General features: G+C 42.3%; 1 protein-coding gene across 2 annotated transcripts in view; it reads left to right on the top strand.

The window, feature by feature from the left end:
- The window catches only part of LOC139273536 (activin receptor type-1), a 98,821-nt gene that overhangs the window by 11,893 nt on the left and 62,424 nt on the right, over positions 1-24,504 (top strand). Inside the window, exons 2-4 of one of the 2 annotated variants that reach the window (XM_070890497.1) lie at positions 10,720-10,829; positions 14,720-14,799; positions 19,317-19,574. In XM_070890497.1, the coding sequence (XP_070746598.1) occupies positions 14,733-14,799; positions 19,317-19,574 (325 nt within the window). In that variant the 5' untranslated portion in view covers positions 10,720-10,829; positions 14,720-14,732. The remainder of the gene's footprint in view (positions 1-10,719; positions 10,830-14,719; positions 14,800-19,316; positions 19,575-24,504) is intronic. The other variant, XM_070890489.1, reaches the window with a different exon arrangement.

Genomic DNA, 24,504 nt, shown 5'->3' with positions numbered 1-24,504 from the left:
GTAGCCAGAAAATCTCCTGCAATGTCTTCTCTTCCCACTCCTTCGTCGTTCCCTCTGGTGTCCCCCAAGGATCTATCCTTGTCCCCCTCCTATTCCTCATCTATATGCTGCCCCTTGGTGACATCATCCGAAAACAAGGAGTCAGTTTCCACATGTACACTGACGATACCCAGCTCTACCTCTCCACCACTTCTCTCTACCCCTCCATGGTCTCTAAATTGTCAGACTGCTTGTCCGACACCCAGTACTGGATGTGCAGAAGTTTTCTCCAATTAAATATTGAGAAGACTGAAGCCCCGCCACAAACTGCATTCCCTAACCACTGACTCCATACCTCTCCTAGCATCTATCTGAGGCTAAACCAGACTGTTTGCAACCTAGACGTTATATTTGACCCTGAAGTGAGCTTCCGGCCATCTGCAGCATAACTAAAACCGTCTATTTCCATCTCCGTAACATTGCCCGCCTCCGCCCCTGCCTCAACACTCCTGCTGAAATCCTCATCCATGCCATTGTTATCTCTAGACTTGACTACTCCAACGTGCTCTTGGCTGGCCTCCCATATTCTACACTACGTAAACTTGAGGTCATCCAAATCTCAGCAGCCCATGTCCCAACTCGCACCAAGTCACGAGCACCTATCACCCCTGTGCTCGCTGACCTACATTGGCTCCTGGTTAAACAACGCCTCGATTCCAAAATTCTCATCCTTGTTTACAAATCCCTATCTCCGTAATCTATTTCAACCTCACAGCCCCCGAGATGTCTGCGGTCCTCAAATTCTGCCTGCTTGAGCATCCCTGATTATAATTGCTCAACCATCAGTGGCTGTGCCTTCAGCTGCTTGGGCACTAAGCTCTGGAACTCGCTCCCTAAACTTTTCTGCCTCTCTACCTCTCTTTCCTCCTTAAGAAGCTCCTTAAAACCTACCTCTTTAACCAAGCTTTTGGTCATCTGCTGTAATTTCTTCTTATGTGGCTCGATGTCAAATTTATCTGTTTTGTCTTATAACATTGCTGTGAAGCGCCTTGGGACATTTTACTACATTAAAGGCGCTATATAAATAAAAGTTGTTGTTGATATGGTCGACCTGAAGCATTCTTCTCCAACTCCAACTAAATCAGATTGGCCTCGCTTGGTTCTACTCTTAACCTACCTGATTGTAGCCAGAGCATCTCCAGTAATGCTTCTGTTCCCTCCCCTCCATCGATACCTCCAGATTTCCTCAAGGATCTGTCCTTGAACTCCCAATCTCTCTCATCTATGTGCTATCTCTTGGCACCTGCTGATGTGGGGGCAATTTCTAGATGTACGCTGATGGCACCCAGCTCTACATATCCACTACCTCTGTGTTAGCAGACTACTTGTTCAATATCTAGTCATGGATGCTAGCTGAATTTTCGATTCAAAGGTTCTACATCGTAAAGACAACCTATTTCCAGGTCAGTAACATCACCCACCTACCTCAACCTGCTGTTGAAACCCTCATTCTTTGTCAACTCCAGACTCAACTGTTCCAGTGCATTCCGCTTATCCAAAACTGGACTGCTCATATTCTATCCCGCACCAAGTGCCGCCCACCCATTACCCCTATCTTTGCTGAGCTACTGGAGGGATAGTGCAGCATGATCGCTGCCAAATTGAATGTCAATCCCAACATGTCTGATTTAAAATTCTCTTCCATGTGTTTAAATCCCTTCATGGCCTTGCCCTTTTTCTGAGTTAAAAGTGCCAAATGAATACAAGTTGTTGTAAAAGATTTCATGGCACTAATCGAAGAAGAGCAAGGGAGTTCGCTTGGTGTCCTGAGCAGTATTTATCTCTGGATTAACATTACAAAACAGATTAACTGGTCATTTATCTTACTGCTGTTTGTGGGACGTTGCCGTGTGCAAATTAACTGCTGTATTTCTCTACAACAACTGTTACACTTCAAATTCCTTCATTGGCTGTAAAGTGCCCTCTGTTTTCTCACTCACCTTTCTCTATCTCTCAAAAGTGAGTCTGCAGTGAACTGGAATTTGAAAGAGAAGCCAAGAACTCTTTTTTTTTTTATACGTGAATGTCCAATCAGGTTTCTGCCCCTGTCACAGAATGGCCTTAATCAGAGTCACAAATGACATTCTCTTTGGCTGTGATCTTGGTGCACTATCCCATCTCATTGTCTTCAGCCTGTATGGGGCCTTTGGCACGATTGACCATAGCATCCTCCTCCACGCCTCTCATTGTTCAGCTGAGTGGGACTGCCACTGCCTGGTTCCACTCTTATCTATCTAGAGAATCTCCCACAATGGCTTCTCTTCCAGCCCTCGTGCCCTTCTGGAGTCCTTTAAGGATTGATCTTTGACCTATTCTCACCTACTTGCTACCCCTCGGCAACATCGTCCCAAAACACGTTTGATTCCACGTGTACGCTGACTATACCCAGTTCTACAGCGCCACCTCTCTCAACCCATCCAGTGCCTCTGTGTTGGTAGACTGCTTGACTGACTGCTTGGATGAGCCAAACTTTCTTCCAATTAAACATTAAGACCGAGGCCATTGTTCTTTCCCTGCTTCATAGAAACATAGAAAATAGTTGCAGGCGCAGGTCCTTCGAACCTGCACCACCATTCAGTAAGATCATGGCTGATCATTCACCTCAGTACCTCTTTCCTGCTTTCTCTCCATACCCCTTGATCCCTTTAGCCGTAAGGGCCATATCTAACTCCCTCTTGAATATACCCATCAAACTGGCATCAACAACTCTCTACGGTAGAGAATTCCACAGCTTAACAACTCTTGAGTGAAGAAGTTTCTCCTCATCTCAGTCCTAAATGGATTACCCCTTATCCTTAGACTGTGACCCTTGGTTCTGGACTTCCCCAGCACCGGGAACATTCTTCCTGCATCTAACCTGTCCAGTCCCGTCAGAATTTTATATGTTTCTATGAGATCCCCTCTCATCCTTCTAAACGCCAGAGAATATAGGCCCAGTCAATCCAGTCTCTCCTCATATGTCAGTCCTGCCATCCCGAGAATCAGTCTGGTGACCTTCGCTGCACTCCCTCACTAGCAAGAATGTCCTTCCTCAGATTAAGAGACCAAAACTGAACACAATATTCCAGCTGAGGCCTAACTAAGGCTCTGTACAACTGCAGTAAGACCCCCCTGCTCCTAAACTCAAATCCCCTAGCTATGAAAGCCAACATACCATTTGTCGCCTTCATCGCCTGCTGTACCTGCATGCCAACTTTCAGTTACTTATATACCATGACACACAGGTCTCGTTGCATCTCCCCTTTTCCTACTCTGCCGCCATTCAGATAATATTCTGCCTTCGTGTTTTTGCCACCAAAGTGGATAACCTCACATTTATCCACATTATACTGCATCTGCCATGCATTTGCCCACTCACCTAACTTGTCCAAGTCACCCTGCAGCCTCTTAGCCTCCTCCTCACAGCTCACACCACCACCCAGCTTAGTGTCATCTGCAAACTTGGAGATATTACACTCAATTCCTTAATCTAAATCTTTTTTCACTGACTCTGTTCATCTTTAATATCTTCCAATTCTGCTAAGCATCTTTAATATCTCCCAATTCTGCTAAAAAGTCATCGACCTTAAATGTTAACTCTGTTTCTCTTCACAGATGTTGCCTGACTTAGTGTTTCCAGCACTTTCTGTTTGTAGTTCAGATTTTCAACATCCGCAGTATTTTGCTTTTGGTGAAACTGCGGCTCATTTTCACTAGAACAGAGGTTAAGAGGACATCTGGTGCAGTTGTCAAATCTGTTAGGGGTTTTGATAAAAACAAATGGCAAGGAAACAATTTCCACTAATTGTGAATTAGTAATTAGAGGATATAGATTAAACATAATCATCCAAGGAATGAAGGTAGAAGCTTGAAGACAAAGGATTGTTGAATCGTGGACTCCTATGTAATATAGTGCCAGAAGCAGAATCCTCAGCACTATTAAAATGGAAGGGGATAAATATTTGAGAAAAATGTAAAGGGTATGGGTAAAGGTTAGGGAATTAAGGTTAAATGGACAGCTCTTTCAGAGAGCCAGCACAGGTGCAATAGGTCGAATAAAGAAAAAGAACTTGCATTTATATAGCGTCTTTGATGACCTCTGGACTTTCCAAGCGTTTTGCAGCCAATTAAGACTTTGAAGTGTAGGAAGTGCAGCAACCAATATGTGCACAGCAAGGTCCTCAAACAGCAATGAAATAATGACCAGATAATCTGTTTGTGATGTTGTTTGAGTGATAAATGTTGACCAGGACAACATGAACAACTCCCTGCTCTTTGAATGGTGCCATGGGATCTTTCACATCCACCTGAGAGGTTTAAGGTCCCATTTGAAAGTCAGCACCACTAACAGCTCAGCATTGCACTGAAGTGTCAGCCTAGATTATGTGCTTGAGACCTGGAGTGGGACTTGAACTCCTGAGCTTCTGAATCGGAGGTGAGCTACCACTGAGCTAAGGCTGACACTTTAGATTGAAATAGATGTTCCAGATATTCAATATGTGCATGATCATTGTTACGTCAGTTCTCCAGAAGAATGGACAATCATTATTATTGGGTCTTGGATTAACATCTCATCCAAAAGACGACACCTCCCAACAGTGCAGCACTCCCTCAGTACTGCATTGAAGTCAGCCTAGATTATGTGCTCAAGTGTCTGGAGTGGGACTCATAGAAACATAGAAAATAGGTGCAGGAGTAGGTCATTCGGCCCTTCGAGCCTGCACCACTATTCAATAAGATCATGGCTGATCATTCCCTCAGTATTCCTTTCCTGCTTTCTCTCCATACCCCTGATCCCCTTAGCCGTAAGGGCCATATCTAACTCCCATTTGAATATATCCAATGAACTGGCATCAACAACTCTCTGCGGCAGGGAAGTCCACAGGTTAACAACTAGTTGAGTGAAGAAGTTTCTCCTCATCTCGGTCCTAAATGGCCTACCCCTTATCCTAAGGCTGTGTCCCCTGGTTCTGGCGGTATGAGGTGTGAATTGGCTAGAATAGACTGGCAGAGGATACTTAAAGGGTTGACAGTGGATAAGCAATGGCAAACATTTAAAGATCACATGGATGAACTTCAGCAATTGTACATCCCTGTCTGGAGTAAAAATAAAACTGGGAAGGTGGCTCAACCATGGCTAACAAGAGAAATTAAGGATAGTGTTAAAACCAAGGAAGAGGCATATAAATTGGCTAGAAAAAGCAACAAACCTGAGGACTCGGAGGAATTTAGAATTCAACAGAGGAGGAGAAGCTTGCAGGGAACACAAAAAACGACTGCAAAAGCTTCTATAAATATATGAAGAGAAAAAGATTAGTAAAGACAAACGTAGGTCCCTTGCAGTCGGATTCAGGTGAATTTATAATGGGGAACAAAGAAATGGCAGACCAATTGAACCAATACTTCGGTTCTGTCTTCACAAAGGAAGATACAAATAACCTTCCGAATGTACTTGGGGATAGTGGGTCTAGTGAGAATGAGGAACTGAAAGATATCCTTATTAGGCGGGAAATTGTGTTGGGGAAATTGATGGGATTAAAGGCCGATAAATCCCCGGGTCCTGATAGTCTGCATCCCAGAGTACTTAAGGAAGTGGCCCTAGAAATAGTGGATGCATTGGTGATCATTTTCCAACAATCTATCGACTCTGGATCAGTTTCTATGGACTGGAGGGTAGCTAATGTAACGCCACTTTTTTTAAAAAGGAGGGAGAGAGAAAGCGGGTAATTATAGACCAGTTAGCCTGACATCAGTAGTGGGGAAAATGTTGGAATCAATCAATCATTAAGGATGAAATAGCAGCCCATTTGGAAAGCAGTGACAGGATCGGACCGAGTCAGCATGGATTTATGAAAGGGAAATCATGTTTGACGAATCTTCTGGAATTTTTTGAGGATGTAACTAGTAGAGTGGACAGGGGAGAACCAGTGGATGTGGTGTATTTGGACTTTCAAAAGGCTTTTGACAAGGCCCCGCACAAGAGATTGGTGTACAAAATCAAAGCGCATGGTATTGGTAATGTACTGACGTGGATAGAGAACTGGTTAGCAGACAGGAAGCAGAGAGTCGGGATAAACAGGTCCTTTTCAGAATGGCAGGCAGTTACTAGTGGCGTGCCGCAGGGTTCAGTGCTGGGACCCCAACTCTTTACAATATACATTAACGATTTGGATGAAGAAATTGAGTGTAATATCTCCAAGTTTGCGGATGACACTAAACTGGGTGGTGGTGTGAGCTGTGAGGAGGACGCTAAGAGGCTGCAGGGTGACTTGGACAGATTAGGTGAGTGGGCAAATACATGGTAGATACAGTATAATGTGGATAAATGTGAGCTTATCCATTTTGGGGGCAAAAACACAAAGGCAGAATATTATCTGAATGGCGGCACACTAGAAAAAGGGGAGGTGCAATGTGACCTGGGTGTCATGGTTCATCAGTCACTGAAAGTGGGCACGCAGGTACAGCATGCGGTAAAGAAGGCAAATGGTATGTTGGCCTTCATAGCTAGGGGATTTGAATATAGAAGCAGGGAGGTCTTACTGCAGTTGTACAGGGCCTTAGTGAGACCTCAGCTGGAATATTGTGTTCAGTTTTGGTCTCCTAGTGTGAGGAAGGATGTTCTTGCTATTGAGGGAGTGCAGCGAAGGTTCACCAGACTGATTCTCGGGATGGCTGGGCTGTCATATGAGGAGAGACTGGATCAACTGGGCCTTTATTCACTGACGTTTAGAAGAATGAGAGGGGATCTCATAGAAACATATAACATTCTGACGGGACTGGACAGGTTAGATGCAGGAAGAATGTTCTCCATGTTGGGGAAGTCCAGAACCAGGGGGCATAGTCTTAGGATAAGGGGTCGGCCATTTAGGACTTGGATGAGGAGAAACTTCTTCACTCAGAGTTGTTGACCTGTGGAATTCCCTACCGCAGAGAGTTGTTGATGCCAGTTCATTGGATATATTCAAGAGGAAGTTCGATATGGCCCTTACGGTTAAGGGGATCAAGGGGTATGGAGAGAAAGCAGGAAAGGGGTACTAAGGGAATGATCAGCCATGATCTTATTGAATAGCGGTGCAGGCTCGAAGGTCCGAATGGCCTACTCCTGCACCTATTTTCTATGTTTCCCCAACATCGGCAACATTCTATCCGCATCTAACCTGTCCCGTCCCTACAGAATCTTGTATGTTTCTATGAGATCCCCTCTCATCCTTCTAAACTCCAGTGAATAAAGGCCCAGTTGATCCAGTCTCTCCTCATATGTCAGTCCTGCCATCCCGGGAATCAGTCCAGTGAACCTTCGCTGCACTCCCTCAATAGCAAGAACATCCTTCCTCAGATTAGGAGACCAAAACTGAACACATTATTCCAGGTGAGGCAGTAAGACCTCCCTGCTCCTATACTCAAATCCCCTAGCTATGACGGCCAACATACCATTTGCTGCCTTCACCGCCTGATGTACCTGTATGCCAACTTTCAGTGACTAATGAGCCATGACATCCAGGTCTTGTTGCACCTCCTCTTTTCCTACTCTGCCGCCATTCAGATAATATTCTGTCTTCGCGTTTTTGCCCCTATAGTGGATAACCTCACATTTATCAACATTATACTGTATCTGCCATGCATTTGCCCACTCACCTAACCTGTCCAAGTCACCCAGCAGCCTCCTAGCGTTCCCCTCACAGCTCACATCATCACCCAGTTTAGTGTCATCTGCAAACTTGGAGATATTACACTCAATTCCTTCATCCAAATCATTGATGTATATTGTAAAGAGCTGGGATCCCAGCACTAAGTCCTGCGGCACCCCACTAGTCAGTGCCTGCCATTCAGAAAGGACCCGTTTATCCCTGCTTCCTGTCTGCCAACCAGTTCCCTATCCACGTCAGTATAATCCCCCAATGCCATGTGCTTTAATTTTGCACACCAATCTCTTGTGTGGGACCTTGTCAAAAGCCTTTTGAAAAGTGCAAATACACCACATCCACTGATTCTCCCTTGTCCACTCTACTAGTTACATCCTCAAAAAATTCCAGAAGATTTGTCGAGCATGATTTCCCCTTCATAAATCCATCATGACTTGGACCGATCCTGTCACTGCTTTCCAAATGCGCTACTATTTCATCCTTAATAATTGATTCCAACATTTTCACCACTACTGATGTCAGGCTAACCAGTCTATAATTATCTGCTTTCTCTCTCCCTCCCTTTTTAAAAAGTGGTGTTACGTTAGCTACCCTCCAGTCCATAGGAACTGATCCAGAGTCGATAGACTTTTGGACAATGATTACCAATGCATCCACTATTTCTAGGGCCACTTCCTTAAGTACTCTGGGATGCAGACCATCAGGCCCGAGGATTTATCGGCCTTCAATCCCATCAATTTCCCTAACACAATTTCCTGCCTAATAAGGACATACTTCAGTTCCTCCTTCTCACGAGACCCGCAGTCCCCTAGTACTTCCGGAAGATTATTTGTGTCTTCCTTCGTGAAGACAGAACCAAAGTATTTGTTCAATTGGTCTGCTGTTTCTTTGTTCCCCATTATAATTTCACCTGAATCCGACTGCAAGGGACCTACGGTTGTCTTCACTAATCTTTTTGTCTTCTATAGAAGCTTTTGCAGTCAGTTTTTATGTCCCCGGCAAGCTGCTTATCATACTCTATTTTCCCCCTTTTAATTAAACCCTTTGTCCTCCTCTGCTGAATTCTAAATTTCTCCCTGTCCTCAGGTTTGTTGCTTTTTCTGTCCAATTTATATGCCTCTTCCTTGGATTTAATACTATCCTTAATTTCCCTTGTTAGCTACAGTTGAGCCCCCTTCCCCGTTTTATTTTTACTCCAGACAGGGAGGTACAATTGCTGAAGTTCATCCATGTGATCTTTAAATGTTTGCCATTGCCTATCACCATCAATCATTTAAGTATCATTTGCCAGTGTATTCTCGCCAATTCACGGCTCAAACCATTGAAGTTACCTTTCCTTAAGTTCAGGACCCTCTTTTCTGAATTAACTGTGTCACTCTCCATCTGTGTCACTCGGTACCTACAATCTTCTGACTAAGGCACAAGTGCTGCCATTGCTGACACCTCGACTGTTAACATTGTGATTCCAAGGTAACAAAAGACTCCCTGAAGATGTATGCCAAGATGCCAGGCATTATATTGTCGAGGAAGTTGTAAGTGTTTCATTTTAACCTGGAAAAACTGTCATCTGATCCAAATTGTATGTTTTTATATCAACGTTGCCTGAGATACACACTGAAGAGCAGCACGGTAGCTACCTGTTGCGTTGCTGTGTGAACTGTTGTCTAGCATATACTTCTGTCTTGAAATTGAATACAAGTTACAGCTTGTTCTGCTATTACATGTTTCAAGTAACAAAGTGCCCCAATGTTTTTTTTACCAGATGAGGAGTGTGTTGGGGACTGAAACAGGAAGAGGGAGGGAAATTAAGCAAGGTGAGAGAGGTTTTGAAGAGAAATGAAGTTGGGAAGAAAGGTACTTGTAGTGAAGTGTTTCATTGACACCTAGTGTAGGGTGATTCTGAACAGAGTTATCAATTCTGAGGGGGATTGACAGGGTAGATGCTGAGAGGTGGTTTCCTCTGGCAGGTGAGTTTAGAACTAGGGGCCATAGGCTCAGGATAAGGGGTTGGCCATTTAAGACTGAAATGAGGAATTTCTTCACTGAGGGTTGCAAATCTTTCGAAATTTCTATTCGAAAGGGCTGTGGATGCTGAATCGTTTAGTCTTTTCAAGGCTGAGATGGATAGATTTTGGGGCTGGAGGGGAATGTAGGGATATGATCTATCCATAGCTCCCTTTTCTTACTACCAACGGGCAGCACGAAGATGAGTATCATCAGAAGATATCGGGTCAGCTTCCACATTTATGCTAATGACTATTTCGCCACCGCCTCTCTAGACCCATCCACTGCCTCTGTGTTGTCAGACTCTGTCTCGAATGAACCGCAGTTTTGTCCATTAGGACAAGGTTAAACATTAAGATTGAAGGCATCATCTTTGATTCCTGCCACAAATTCCATACCATTGTGACTGATCCCATTCTCCTCCCCTTCCACTGTTTCAGGCTGAACACTATCTCTAGCCTGCAGTTCCCCAGAACCCTTTATTCTTCTGACTCTGGCCTCATTCATCCCACACTCTCTTTGCCTTCAGTCGTCTAGCTCCAATGTTTTGGAATTCTCTCCCTAAACCTCTATGCCTCTCCACCTCCCTCTTCTTTGAATTCACCTTTTTGACCAAGCTTTTGGTCACCTCTGCGAATATTGCCACCTTTGGCTCAACGTCCATTTTTTAGTCTGAATATGTTTCTGAATCACTTTGGGATGTTTTTCTACATTAAAGGTGCTATATAATTGCAAGCCTTTGTCAGTACTGCTGTGTATTTCCAGCTTTTTAAAAAAAATTTTACTGTTCACATTGCTCTGTTGGTTTTGAGAGAAATTGCAACTGCTCGGCCTACAAATTCAGGTCGTTTACACCACCTGATAAACGTCATCACCATTAGTGCCCCGGACACTAAATTGGGGAGTGCCTCCAAGCGGGGAGCAACAGAATTTTTCCCCGCTCGTTTTAATGATTTCGGATCTACAATGAAGTTTTAAGTGGCATATAGAACAAGCTGCCTTAAGCAAGAATTTTCAATCAATATCTTAATTTTAAATTGAATTTGTTACACAGTTGCAATGAAGATCTTTCTTGGCAAGACATCTTTGGTTTGTGAACATCTGTTCAAGTACTTAACTCTGATCTCACTGAGGAGCTGACTCTGGAGTTGTGAACCCAGCCATGTAAGAAAGCCAAATTATCGTGCAGAGTTGAAATCACCTAATTACTGTATGCAATGAGTTCATTACTAATGTTGAACCTGTTACAGCTAGTTCTTCAGCTCTTTAAGTAACTGTAATCAGCAGTAAAAAAAAAGGTGATCAGCTTGTGTGGGCAATCTATATTTTTGACACTGTAGTGCCTTAAAATCTTATTTTGGCACGTGCTGTAACTAAATTCAGGACCAGAAAATAGCTAAGTTACCCCATCGTGCATTTCGCATAGCGCTACTTAAACAGTATTTTCATAGCTAAAAAGTCCTGGTATTTGTTTATTGAAACCTAATTAAAGATGTTATCTAATGCTATGTCTTGATAACTGGGGCTTGTGGCAAAATTTGTGGGGTAGTTGTATGGAATTGACATCCATAATTTTCTGTAAATGTTTTTCAACATCTATTAGTGGTATCATTTGGCAAGAAGCAGATTATATAAAAGTAGCGTGTGACTGTTCGAGTGTTTTCACATCTGGCAGTTGTGAAGGATACGTTTCTTGCGCTCAGTTTATCCTCTCGCTGCACTTCAAGTGATTTATTTTAATTGAAGTAATCTTCAAACTCGGCCCGAGAAGTCAGCGGGCCAGCTGGTGCGGGAGGCCACTTGGCCTGGGCTAGGGACGGGCAGGAGAACTGATAGTGCTCCTGCCTGCCGATGATTTCTATCAGTCCTCCTGCCCGCCCGCCCCATCCCTGGCCGAGTGGCCTCCCGGAGCGATTTCTAAGATTAAAGCTCCAAATCGATGCATTTACCAAAGTAGGGTTAAGGCTTTTCAACGTGGGTATCTAAAGAAACGTGCTACTTAAACTGACTGCATCACCTGTTAATGTACACACAGCTCCCCAATAAGCAATGTATTTTCCAATTTAAGTTCATAAATAGGCATTTTGCAACCAAATTATTAAAACTTCTCAATATTTCTCCTCTACCCTCTTCCCCCTTACATTCGCATGTTATCAAACACACTGCCACCTGCCAACCTCTTCAGCGAGCAATTTGACACAGTTTGGCTCATATTCTTCAGGCAGCACTGTTTCACATAGATCAATGGAATTGAGCAATCCGTGCAATTGCCACTCCATACCCCTACTCACAATATTTGGCCAGCATCGGGTCCCACACAGCGGCTGCAGCACGCCCACAGAGAGGCTGGGGGCGAGGTACTATTGCGCATGCGCGGACACTCCACTGCACATGTGCAAACATCCTGGCACTGTTTTCGGTGCGGGACGCTGGCTCCACCCTTAACTCGACTGGCCACGCTGCGCGACCACAGGGAGGAGGCCGGACAGCAGCCAAAGTGGGAAGGAAATTTTTAGGCGCATTTCTGAATGGAGAAAAGCGGCACATCTCCTGTAAGTGCGCCGAAAAACGTGCTGGGCCAAAATTGAGCCCATTGTGTGGTATGCTGAAGGTTTGATTTACAGATGGCTACTTGTTTTTTTAATGGTCATTGTGGACTAATATAACAGCGACTACACTTGAAACGCAATTCATTAGCTGTGAAGTACAAGCTGAGGAAAAGAAAGGCACTAAATAAATCCAAGTCTTCTAATCATAAATTGGATTGCTACTGTAATGGAGGGGCCCATTGTCCTTGGGCAGGGATCTGTCTCAAACTATTCAGAACAGCGTCAATGGGTTAATTCATTCAATTCAAATACAAGCTATTTGTGTGGGCAAATGCTGTCCTGTGAATCATCAAATCTAGTTATGAAAGATGTTTTTAATGTTCGTTCAGGGATATCTTCAAAAGGACTTCAAGCTACATCTTGGATAACATTGCACCAAGACTCTTCAGTCTGAAGATGGCTGTGGTGGGGCTAGTCAGAGGCTCCACATAAAACCATATTCAAAGCTGATTTCGTTTTGAGAATTAGTGCAGGGCAAGTGTCTGTCTATTTTGATATTCCAAGAATGTTCGTCAAGTTTGTATTAACTGTAACTATGCTGAGCCATATGTGTGCACTGTCTGATATTGTATATTCTTCCACCTACTGAAAGATGAGATCGTGGTGACAGTGATCTATTCCAGTAACTAGAGCATCATGATGAGGGTTCTCAGTTTGAGCCCCAGGTTTTGCTACATTTACACATTGGTTTGTGGGGGGTGGGGGCGGGGGTGTTGACAAGATCCACGTATAAGAATATCTGCTGATGCTACACTTAAGGGCAGTATCCAGCATAAAACAGAAAAGGTAACAGGTGCCATGGTGAAAAAGTTTATGCAGTGTAGAGACGAGCTGCAATGGTATGACTTGTATGTTGGTAAGTAAGAAAATCTTGTTTGAATATTGTTATCTTTTGACTGAAAAATTGTGTAGAAGTGAGCTCAATGGTTGGTGTCTTGGTAAGAAGGGAAAATGGTAGCAGTCATTGATCAGGACATGTTAGTAAAATTATCGAGTGTCACTACTAGCTCTTATTTTATTTTTGTTTTCTTAAGCAATTCTCCGTCGTATTTCCTTTCAGGCATGTATTCATCAGGACAGGGAATGTGTTTGCTTTTGGATCTTAAGTAGACAGTTTTAAGTTAGAAACTTGAACTATAAATATACAGCTACTAAAAGTCATCAACTTTTAATTAGTTACATGCTGTCATACAATGTTAGCACTTGGGGCATCTCAATTGCTCTTAAATAGTAGATGAGTATTTTACTACTGAATAAGCTACATTGCACCTTTCTACTGTTTTGGAACATCAGCTACAATCATCATCATCATCATCATAGGCAGTCCCTCGGAGTCGAGGATGACTTGTTTCCATTCTAAAAGTGAGTTCTCAGGTGACTGAGGAGTCCAATGTGGGACCTACTGTCTCTGTCACAGGTGGGGCAGACAGAGGTTGAAGGAAAGGGTGGTCGGGGAGCCTGGGTTGACGCACGCTCCTTCTGTTGTCTACGCTTGGTTTCTGCTAGTTCTCGGCGATGGGACTCGAGGTGCTCAGCACCCTCCCGGATGCTCTTCCTCCACTTTGGGTGGTCGTGGGCCAGGAATTACCAGGAGTCGGTGGGGATGTTGCATTTTGTCAAGAAGGCTTTGAGGGTGTTCTTGAAGTGTTTCCTCTGCCCTCCGTGTAAAGCGCTTGCTTTGGGAGTCTCGTGTCGGGCATGCGGACGACGTAGCCCGCCCAACAGAGCTGTGGTCAGTGCTTCGATGCTGGGGATGTTGGCCTGAGCGAGAACGCTGACGGTGCGTCTGACCTCTCAATGGATTTGCAGGATCTTGCAGAGGCAGCGCTGGTGGTACTTCTCCAGCGTTTTGAGGTTTCTGCTGTATATAGTCCACATCTCTGAGCCATATAGGAAGGTGGTTATCATTACTGCTTTGTAGACCATGAGCTTGGTGCCAGATTTGAGGTCCTGGTCTTCAAACACCCTTCCTCAGGCGACCAAAGGCTTGCAAATTTTTCCTTTTCAAGTATATATCCAATAGGTTAATTCATAGACCCATCTGAATATTTCAGTCACTATACCCTCAGAACATGTACAGAATATATAGCCAAGAATAATCATTCATTGGCAGATAATTTAGTATGTCAGAGCATCAACTTGTGCCGGGAGGTGTTTTGACACATCTAATCCTATATAGTGAGCTCTGTAGCTCAGCAAGGGAGGGGAGTGCAGAGGAGAGCCCCATGTTGGAAATTGAGTGAACTGCACAAAGCAACTCTAATGCATCCCTGTGCAATCCGTTGAGTGCCATCAGCAAAAGCATGGAAACACAGCACCAGGGCGTCATTGTGGCTGGTAAATGGGGTGTGACTCTAGGGAGCCTAAGGAGAATGGAGAGAATAAAATGTAATGGGAAAAATTGGAGCCCCCAGATCTGAAACAAAGTCTGTCCTTGTTTTGCAGTAACCTTTTCCTGATGGCCCAATGCAGCATCCTTGTACTCCTGTTTTTGGTCCCAAAGATCTTTCGAAGTGGAGCTGAAGGTATGTTGTACACTGCTGAAAAGCAGCTAAATATTTACTAAACCTTTGCTGCTAGTTTTCACCCTAATACGGGTTTGTGATGCATTTATGTATAGGTAAAATAGTTTTTCTCGTACTTAATATTTAAAAAATTGTTCGAATCACCTGCATGCATACTGAGTATATTGGTGACACTGGTTGTACATTATTTTGTTATATTAAAAAGACCTTTCAATTATTGGAGGATTGAAGAAAGTTTGGTTATAGCAGATTCCTGATCAGATGTAAACAGGATTTGCCTGTGATGCAAATGAGTTGACCAAGCCCAATGGTTTGTTTAGCTTTTTGGCACAAATTGCTTTCTGTTTGAGTAGGTCAAACCCACATTATTTCCCATGGCTGGATCTTCCTGCGCAATATATGATTAAAATCCTGCACGGTGAAAGGCCCTGTGTATTTGGTAAATTTACACTCAAACAAGTCAACTATATTTTAGCAGTGTGCCTGTATGCATACTAGAAAATATACAGAAATACGGGAAGAAATAGGAAAAACTTTGCAGGGAGCCTTTTATAACTGTTCTGTTGCACCCTCTCTCTTGCTGCATTTCACCCCCCTTTTAAATCTTTTGCGGACTCTGTCTTTTATGTCCCTTGGTGAAGTACTCATTGTTGATGATGGGAGCAGGCAACGCACACACACAAGGCTGCAGAAAAGATGTGCTGAACCATTACTGTACCACCACAAGTGCCTCTGATTAACTAATTGCATGTACTTTAAATATAATGACCCTAAGAGATCAACTATGCTGAAATTAGTTCCCCATGTAAGATCAGCATGCTTGATCTCTTCACACTACCCAGTCTCCCTTGGACAGCTGTGTGTGGAGTAACTGGTCACTGCACATGTCTCTCGTATCACTGTGCTCACAGTCCTCTGACCTTGATGAAGAGAATCTGCCCCTGCACAACTTACAGCACCAGTTGCAGTGGACTTTTTGTTTTTGCATAGAATTAGCTCTTGTTCCAGCCCTGACCTATGGATTGTTGGCTACTACCTTCTTGTAGTTTAAATCATCACATAACACATCAAATGGCACAGATGATAAACTCCTACTTTTATCCCCAGCAAAACATTTACAACATTCTATTTTTTAATAATCACTGGCATTTCTGTCTTTTATATATTAATTGCACCACACTAGACTTGTATGCCTCTACTTCTACACCACCTCCCTCAGCTGCCTCTCTATTGTCAGGCTTCTGGTCCGACATCCATTCTTGGTAAGCCATAATTTAATCCAGCTCAAGGTGACCCCTGGCACAAAACCTGCTTCCTTGCCACCAATTCAATTCCCCTCCCCGCCACTGTCTTGGGCTCAACCAAACCGTCTGCGATCTTGGCCTGTTCGACCCTGACCTAGTTTTTTGATTCCCTATCTTCCTCATCACAAAGGCTGCTTAGTTCTACTTTTGCATCACAGCCTGCCTCGGCCTTGGCCTCTTGTTGTTGAAACCCTAATGCATCCCCTTGTTACCTCCAGACTTGAATACTCCAGTGCTCTGTTTGCCCTCCTCCAGCTTCCATAAGCTCCAACTTGGCAAAAATTCATCGTGTCCTGTTCTATTACTCCTGTCCTCGTAGACCAATACTAGCTACCCACTCCCTCAGTACATCCAATTTAAAATCCTTGCCTTTAAATCCCTCCATGGCTTCACCACATCCTAATTCTATAAGTACCTCCAGCTCTATAAAATCTCCTGCCCAACATCCAGACACTCTGTTCCTCTAACTCTGGCCTTTTATGCATTTTCCCTATTCGTCTTCCACCTCACCATTTGTAGTCAGCTACCTGAGACCTACTCTCTGAAATTGCTTCCCTAAACCTTTCTGCTTTTTTATCGCATTCGCCTTTTTAAAATTTTTTCTCAAAACCCATCTCTTTGACCAAGCTTTTAGTCACTCCACCTCATCCCTCCCTTCCTGGCTCACTTCCATTTTCCATACCTGTGAAGCGCTTTGGGATTTTTTTTTACATTAAAGTACGTAGCTGTTGTTTGTGCCATCATCAGATTGCACTTTGCATTACACAAATCTGCCTGCAATTTGTGAACTGTGATTGCACATAAGTGCAGCATTAGATTCTCTACATTCAAGGCCACTGCGCAGCCAGCAGTCTCGTATCGTTTGATGGCACTCTGTCTTCCTGATAATGCTCTGGAATCTTCCTCAAAATAGCAATTATTTGCTTTGTGTCACACCTTACTGCATTTATATAACAGCTATTTAATTTCACTTGCTCCCCCCCCCCCCCCAGGTGATCTGTATGGCTATACCTTTAACAGGTGCGGTCTATTCTGGTTTGATGTTATTCTGTGCGGGACCTCTGCCTTCCCACCAACTTATTGGCTCCATAGTGCTCAAGATGTTGCAAATTAATTTCGCACAACTATCTGATTTACAATATACTTCTGGTCTAGCATTTAAACCCCTATATTATCTAAAGCCACTTCCAGAAGGTGATCTCTTCACATTAATTTACTTTATAGTCTGTTACAATTGCCCCTGTAGTCACAATGTCAATACATCATCCAATTCTGCTGCTGGGTATCTAATCATGCTCCTGAGCCTTCCATATCCTTTTAAATTTCTGCCTATACACTTTTGGAGTCATGTCATCTCGGGTGATTTTCTAACGGTTCAAGAGCTCTTAATAATCCATCTAGAAGGATAAAATGTTACAGCACAGGAGGAGGCTGCTTGGATCATTTGCATCTGTGACCAACTCTCTGAAAGAGCTATCCACTTAGACCCATTTACCCACCCTATCCTTATATCTTTTAAAGTTTATTTTTTAAAATACTTCACTATATCCTTTTTAAAAGTTGCTATATATTTTTTTTATAACCATTGTCTCTAATAGGGCAGCCCATGCCCTAACAACTCTCATAATAAATAAAACTCCTACCCTTCCTCTATATTGCCTGTTTTATGAAATCATGAGTTTTGTATGCTTCTCACCAATGTACAGCTGTTCCACAGAAAGAGGGGGGAAAAACTGCAACAAAATGAAATTGGAATAGAGAAAAAAATTGAGCAAAGCAGACAGACTGAGAACCACGTACTAGTAAATTGCTAATGGCATTGCCCAGTTAGTTGATAAATAGAATATATTTACGTACACAAGGTGGCAGCAGAAGTGGGAGAGAGACTTCAAAAATCCATAGAGCCACCTAGTGAAGTAAGGTGTGTGGATGGAAATCCATGCCCTAATGAGATAAAAATATTTTCTTCACACTTTTTGGGTATTTTCTGTTGATTTTCCTGTCCATTCCTCTGTATGCATAAACTTTGGATTAAAATGGTTTATTTACATGTGATTTAGCATGTGTATTAATATTCAGGGCAGATTGCTAACAGTAAATGGAGGAAATGTAACTGATTAGGATGCAAGGCTTTGAGGCGCCAGACTATTAGTGAAAGAAAACAGTGCAAATGTACGACAGATCCATCAATATCCATAATGGGAAAAGGTAGACTATGATGTTTTGGGTGTATAGCTTTTTTCAGAACGGAGGGAAGAAACTATTAGTGATGTTTATTCTTGTGTGTTTATTTGTTCACTGGCAAGACAATATTGCCCATTCCTAGTTGCCCTAAGTGCATAAAGAGCCAACCACACAATGTGGAACTGGAGCTATCTATAGGCCAGACCAAGTAGGGGTCATAGGTTCCCTTCTGTGAAGAGCATTAGTGAACCGATTTTACAACAATTTGACAGCTTTCATAGTCAACTTTTGGTGCTATCCCACAATTTACTAAATTTATTGAATTCAGTTTCACAACTTGAACACACAACTACTGGATTGCTGGTCAAATATCTTAACCACTAGGCTGCTGTGACCAGTGATAAATGGCCCAGTTTCTTATTTGAGAAATTTGACTTTATATGCCTGTTAAATCCATTCCATCGTGGCCCTGATTTCCATGGGACACCCATTGGTATTTATAAACAAGTTCAGCCTGGCAGAAAAAAGGAAAATTTATTGTGCAAAAGCTAAATGAAAATATGAACAGAGTGTTGGCATGACTTATTGCGAGGACATGAAAATACTCTACGTAAATAAAAATGAGGGAGGACATTGGCAAAACATTTGCTGGTCTGGAATTGTACAAGGTGACTATTTGTGCTCTTGTCAAATATGCTAGTTGTGGATGATGGTGAGGTTTCACCCCACCAGTGTGGGATGACCTACGGCAGCTGCATGAATCTTTAATTTGAATAAGGATATTTAACTGAATCTGCATTGGCAGGAAGAGGTGTATTCATTCATCTTTACAGTCCTTTTCTGAGTAGGTAAGATTCACCACTTTCAGTGAATGTTAATGAAGTATGTTTTTACCTTTTTTTTGTTAAGTTTGCTTACACATAAGGTTTGAAATGTTGAATTTAATGAAGACGTGTCTTGAAAAGTTGTCTGTGATTACTCTAATATTGTGTGAATTTTGACCATCATTCTTTTTTTGTTTGTGTGCAGATAAAAGCAGCCCAAGCAGTTATCAGTGCGTCTGTGAGGGCAATGCATGTGGGACGCAGGTTGTATGCTTAGGTCAACAGTGTTTTGCTTCAGTAATACAAAATGGGGAAGATCCCGTGTTCCAGAAAGGTTGTTTCAGTGTCCCTGAGCAGGGTGAAATGACCTGCAAGACCCCACCCTCAGAAAGTCATGTAGTGCGGTGCTGCTATGGAAACCTGTGTAACAGGAATATTACAGCAATGCCACTTCTTTCACAAGGTAAGAATTAGGATGTCTTGGTTCCTTTATAAGAAACATGGAGACAACTGTATAGGTCGCTGTTTGCCTAAGAGCATCAACTTATTCGGGGGAAAAAAATAGATTGGTGCCTTGGAGTGGTGGCATGCTTTTCAAGCAGTGCATAAACTCCATACCATCTATTGGCCTTGTGCACTATATTTCTAATCTTAGCCTTGCTAATAATCCTCTGCCACTTATTTAGTATGTTTTTCTTATACAGAACTTATTTTAATCTCTACAGTGCTGCCATTACTTTTCTGCTGCAGCCTTTGGCTGATGAAATGGAACTTCAAGGAATATCAGATATTTTGGATAATGAACTACAATACAAATCATCCCTTTTGTTTTTTTGCAATTACCCAAGATCAGATACGTTTAAAAGCATACATCAACCTGCAATGATGGGAGGATTGTCTTAGTAATTCAGGGAGTTTTAAATTGTTATCAGAAGCAATTAGTACAATCCACAATACTAGTGTCCAAGATCATTGAAGTAACAAGTATTTTGAAAGTTTTAAATATCTGGTTTTACAGCCATTTTTATACTTTGTGGTTTTCCCTTTTACGTAACCAACATAGCATTAAATATTGAACCAGCAAGAGTATGAGTGCGGAATAACTTGCAGCCAATTCATATGAACTATTAAAACTCTAGGAACATTGCAAAGATGGTAGCTGAATGCCATTTCTGACACCTCTTTGGTGGCAACCAGTGCAGTAGTTTATTTACTGTCTTGTTTTAAAGATAGGATACTCCGTACGTATGTAGTGTGGACAGAGCAGGCAGGAAATTGCCCTGACTTCCTGTGACAATTTGTTATTTACTATTCCTCAGATGTAATGTCTAATTAGCACAACACGATTTTAGTCTGTATCTGATACATTTTCTCAGAGTGTGCATTATTTTCCCTTTTTTCGGTGGTTAGTTTGTTTTCCTACAAGATCTGACTAACATAATACCACCTTAAAGTGAAAGATGCAGTTAAGTGTGTGTTAACTTTTCAGCTTAACAAAAATGTGTGTGTCAAATACATAGTGGGTCTTTATCTTTTCACTGCCTGCATTACTGATAATTAAAATCTATACAGGTTTTAAAATCATTTTGACTGCCTCTGATTTGAACTGCAAAATTGCAGAAGAGCTTTAGTGCTGAGCAAGAATGTAAGAATTTTATTGTACATTCTTTGTGATTAATTCAGCGTTCACATGGAGATTATTAGACATAATTTAAAAAACTCACAACTGCTACAGTGCTTTTTACTGGGAGGGCCAGCGTGCTTCATAAAAATTTATGACTCAGAAGGAGGCCATTCATCCCATTGTGTCTGTACCGGCCAAAAAAGAGCTATTCAGCCAAATCCCACTTTCCAGTTTTTGGTCTGTACCCCTGTAGGTTACGGCACTTGAAATGCATATCCTAGTACTATTTAAATGCAATGAGTGTTTCTGCCTCTACCACCCCTTCAGGAGGGGAGTTCCAGAACCCCACCACTGTCTGGGTGAAAAAAGTTCTCCTCAAATCTCTTCTACCAATTACTTTAAATCTATGCCCCCTGGTTATTGACCTCTCTGCTAAGGGAGATTGATGCTTCCTATCCACTCTATCTCGGCCCCTCATAATTTTATACATCTCAATTACATCTCCCCCTCAGCCTCCTCTGTTCCAAAGAAAACAACCACATCCTATCCAATCTTTTCTCATAATAAAAATTCTCCAGTCCTGGCAACATCCTCGTAAATCTCCCCTGTACCCTGTACTCTAGATGTGGTCTGACTAGTGTTTTATACAATTCAAGCATAACATTCCTGCTCTTATATTCTATGCCCGGCTAATGAAGGGAAGTATTATATAGGTCTCCTTAAGCACCTTTTATCTATTTGTCCTGCTAACTTCGGGGATAAGAACATAAGAATTAGGAGCAAGAGCAGGCAATTCGGCCCCTCGAGCCTGCTCCGCCATTCAATAAGATCATGGCTGATCTTCTACCTCAACTCCACTTTCCTGCACTATCCCCATATCCCTTGATTCCCTTAATATCCAAAAATCTATTGATCTCTGACTTGAATATATTCAAAGACTGAACTGCCACAGCCACCTGGGGTAGAGAATGCCAAAGATTCAGCACCCTCTGAGTGAAGAAGCTACATCTCATCTCAGTCCTACATGACTGACCCCTTATTTTGAGATTGTGACCCCTGGTTCCAGAGTCCCCAGAGGAAACATCCTCCCTGCATCTAGATGAAGGCAACCCCTTCATCTCATGAATCAACCTAGTGAACCTTCCCTGAGTTGCGTCCCATGCAAGTATATCCTTCCTTAAATAAGGAGACCAAAACTGTAGACAGTACTCCAGGTGTGGTCTCGTCAATACCCTGTACAGTTGTAGCAAGAGTTCCCTACTTTTATACTCTATCCCCCCTTGCAATAAAGACCAACATTCCATTTGCCTTCCTAATTACTTGCTGTACCTGCATGCTAACTTTTTGTGTTTCATGTTCAAGGACCCTTGGATCTCTCTGTACCGCAGCATTTTTTAGTCTCCATTGAAATAATTTGCTTTTGTATTCTTTCTACCAAAGTGGATAACCTCACATTTCCCCACATTATACTCTATCTGCCAAATTTTTGCCCACTCACTGAACCTATCTATATCCTTTTGCAGATTCTTTGTGTCCTTGTCACAACTTGGTTTTCTACCTATCTTTGTATCATCAGCAAATTTGTCTTCATTACACTTAGTCCCTTCATCCAAGTCATTAATATAGATTGTAAATAGTTGAGGCCCCGGCATTGATCCTTATGGCAACCCACTAATTACAGTTTGCCAGCCTGAAAATGACCCATTTATCCCGACTCTCTGTTTTCTGTTAGCCGATCCTCTATCCATGCTAATATATTACCCCCAACCCTGTGAGCTCTTATCTTGTGCAGTAACCTTTTATGTGACACCTTATCAAATGCCTTCTGGAAATCTAAATACACTACATCGACTGGTTCCCTTTTATCCATCATTACATCCTCAAAGAACTCTAGCAAATTTGTGAAACATGATTTCTCTTTCATAAAACCATGCTGACTCTGCTTGACTGTATTATAATTTTCTAAACGTCCTGCTACTACTGCCTTAATAATGGACTAGGGTGTTATGTTTGCGGTTTTCCAATCCGCTAGGACCTCTTCAGAATCCAGGGAATTTTGGTAGATTACAACCAATGCCTCCACCGTCTCTTATGCCACTTCTTTTTAGACCCTAGGTGCAGGCCATCAGGTCCAGGGGACTTGTCCACCTTTAGCCCCACAAGTTTGCCGAGTACTTTTTCTCTAGTGATTGTTTTAAGTTCCCCCCTCCCTATAGCCCCTTGATTATCTATTATTGGGATGCTTTTAGTGTCTTCTGCCGTAAAGACCGATACAAAATATTTGTTTGAAGTCTCTGCCATTTTCCTGTTTCCCCATTATTAATTCCCCAGTCTCATCCTTTAATGGACCAACATTTACTTTAGCTACTTTCTTCCTTTTTATATACCTGTAGAAGCTCTTACTGTCTGTTTTTACATTTCTTGCGAGCTTACTCTCTCAATCTATCTTCTCTCTTTTTAGTCGTCCTTTGCTGCTTTCTAAAAAAAAAAATTCCCAATCCTTTGGCCTACCACTAATCTTCGCAACATTGTATGCCTTGTTTTTAATTTGATACCATCCTTAACTTCCTTAGTTAGCAACGGATGGTTCATCCTTCTCTTAGAGTCTTTCTCACTGGAATATATTTTTGCTGAGAGTTATGAAATATCTCTTTAAATGTCTGCCATTGCTTATCTACCGTCTTACCCTTTAATCTATTTTCCCAATCCACTTTAGCCAACTCTGCTTCATACCTTTGTAATTGCCTTTATTTAAGTTCCGGACACTAGTTTGAGACCCAAGTTTTCTCCCCCCTCACCCATCCCAGGGATCAGTCTGATGAACCTTCGTTGCACTCCCTTTATGACAAATATATCCTTCCTTGGATAAGGAGACCAAAACTGTACACAATACTCCAGATGCAGTCTAACCAGGGCCCTATATAATTGCAGTAAGACGTCTTTACTCTTATACTCATATACTCTGATCCTCTTGTAATAAAGGCCAACATACCATTTTCTTTCTTGCTTGCTGTACCTGCATGTTAACTTGCAGTGATTTGTGTACAAGAACATCCAGGTCCCTCTGAACACCAACATTTCCCAATCGCTCTCCATTAAAAAAAAATACTCTGCTTTTCTATTTGTCTGACCAAAGTGGATAACATCACATTTCTTCACATTATATTCCATTTGCCATGTTCTTGCCCACTCACTAAGCCTGTCTATAATCCACTTGAAGCCTCTTTGCATCCTCCTCACAACTTAGATTCCCACCTAGCTTTGTACCATCAGCAAACTTTGATATATTACATTTGGTCCGCTCATCCAAATCATTGATATAGATTGTGGATAGCTGAGGCCCGAGCACCAATCCTTGCGGCACCCCACTAGTTACAGTCTGCCAACCCGAAAATTACCCATTTATTCCTACTCTCTGTTTTCTGTCCATTAACCAATCTTCAGTCCATGCTAGTATATTATTTCCAATCCCATGAGCCCTAAATTTGTTGAATAACCTCTTGTGTGGTTCCTTATCGAATCCCTTCTGAAAATTCAAATACGCCATATTCACTGGTTCCCCATATCTATTCTACTAGTTACAACCTCAAAAAACTCAAACAAATTTATCAAACATGATTTCCCTTTAATAAATCTGTGTTGACTCTGCCCAATCCTATTATTATTTTCTAAGTGCCCTGTTACCACTTCCTTAATAATCGATTTTAGCATTTTCCCTACTACGATGTCAGGCTAACTGGTCTGTCGGTCCACGTTTTCTCTCTCCCTC

Source organism: Pristiophorus japonicus, chromosome 1 (assembly GCF_044704955.1).
Source record: "Pristiophorus japonicus isolate sPriJap1 chromosome 1, sPriJap1.hap1, whole genome shotgun sequence".
Classification (NCBI taxonomy): domain Eukaryota; kingdom Metazoa; phylum Chordata; class Chondrichthyes; family Pristiophoridae; genus Pristiophorus; species Pristiophorus japonicus.
The sequence above is the reverse complement of the archived record's forward strand: the minus strand, read 5'-3'. Positions and strand labels throughout refer to the sequence as shown.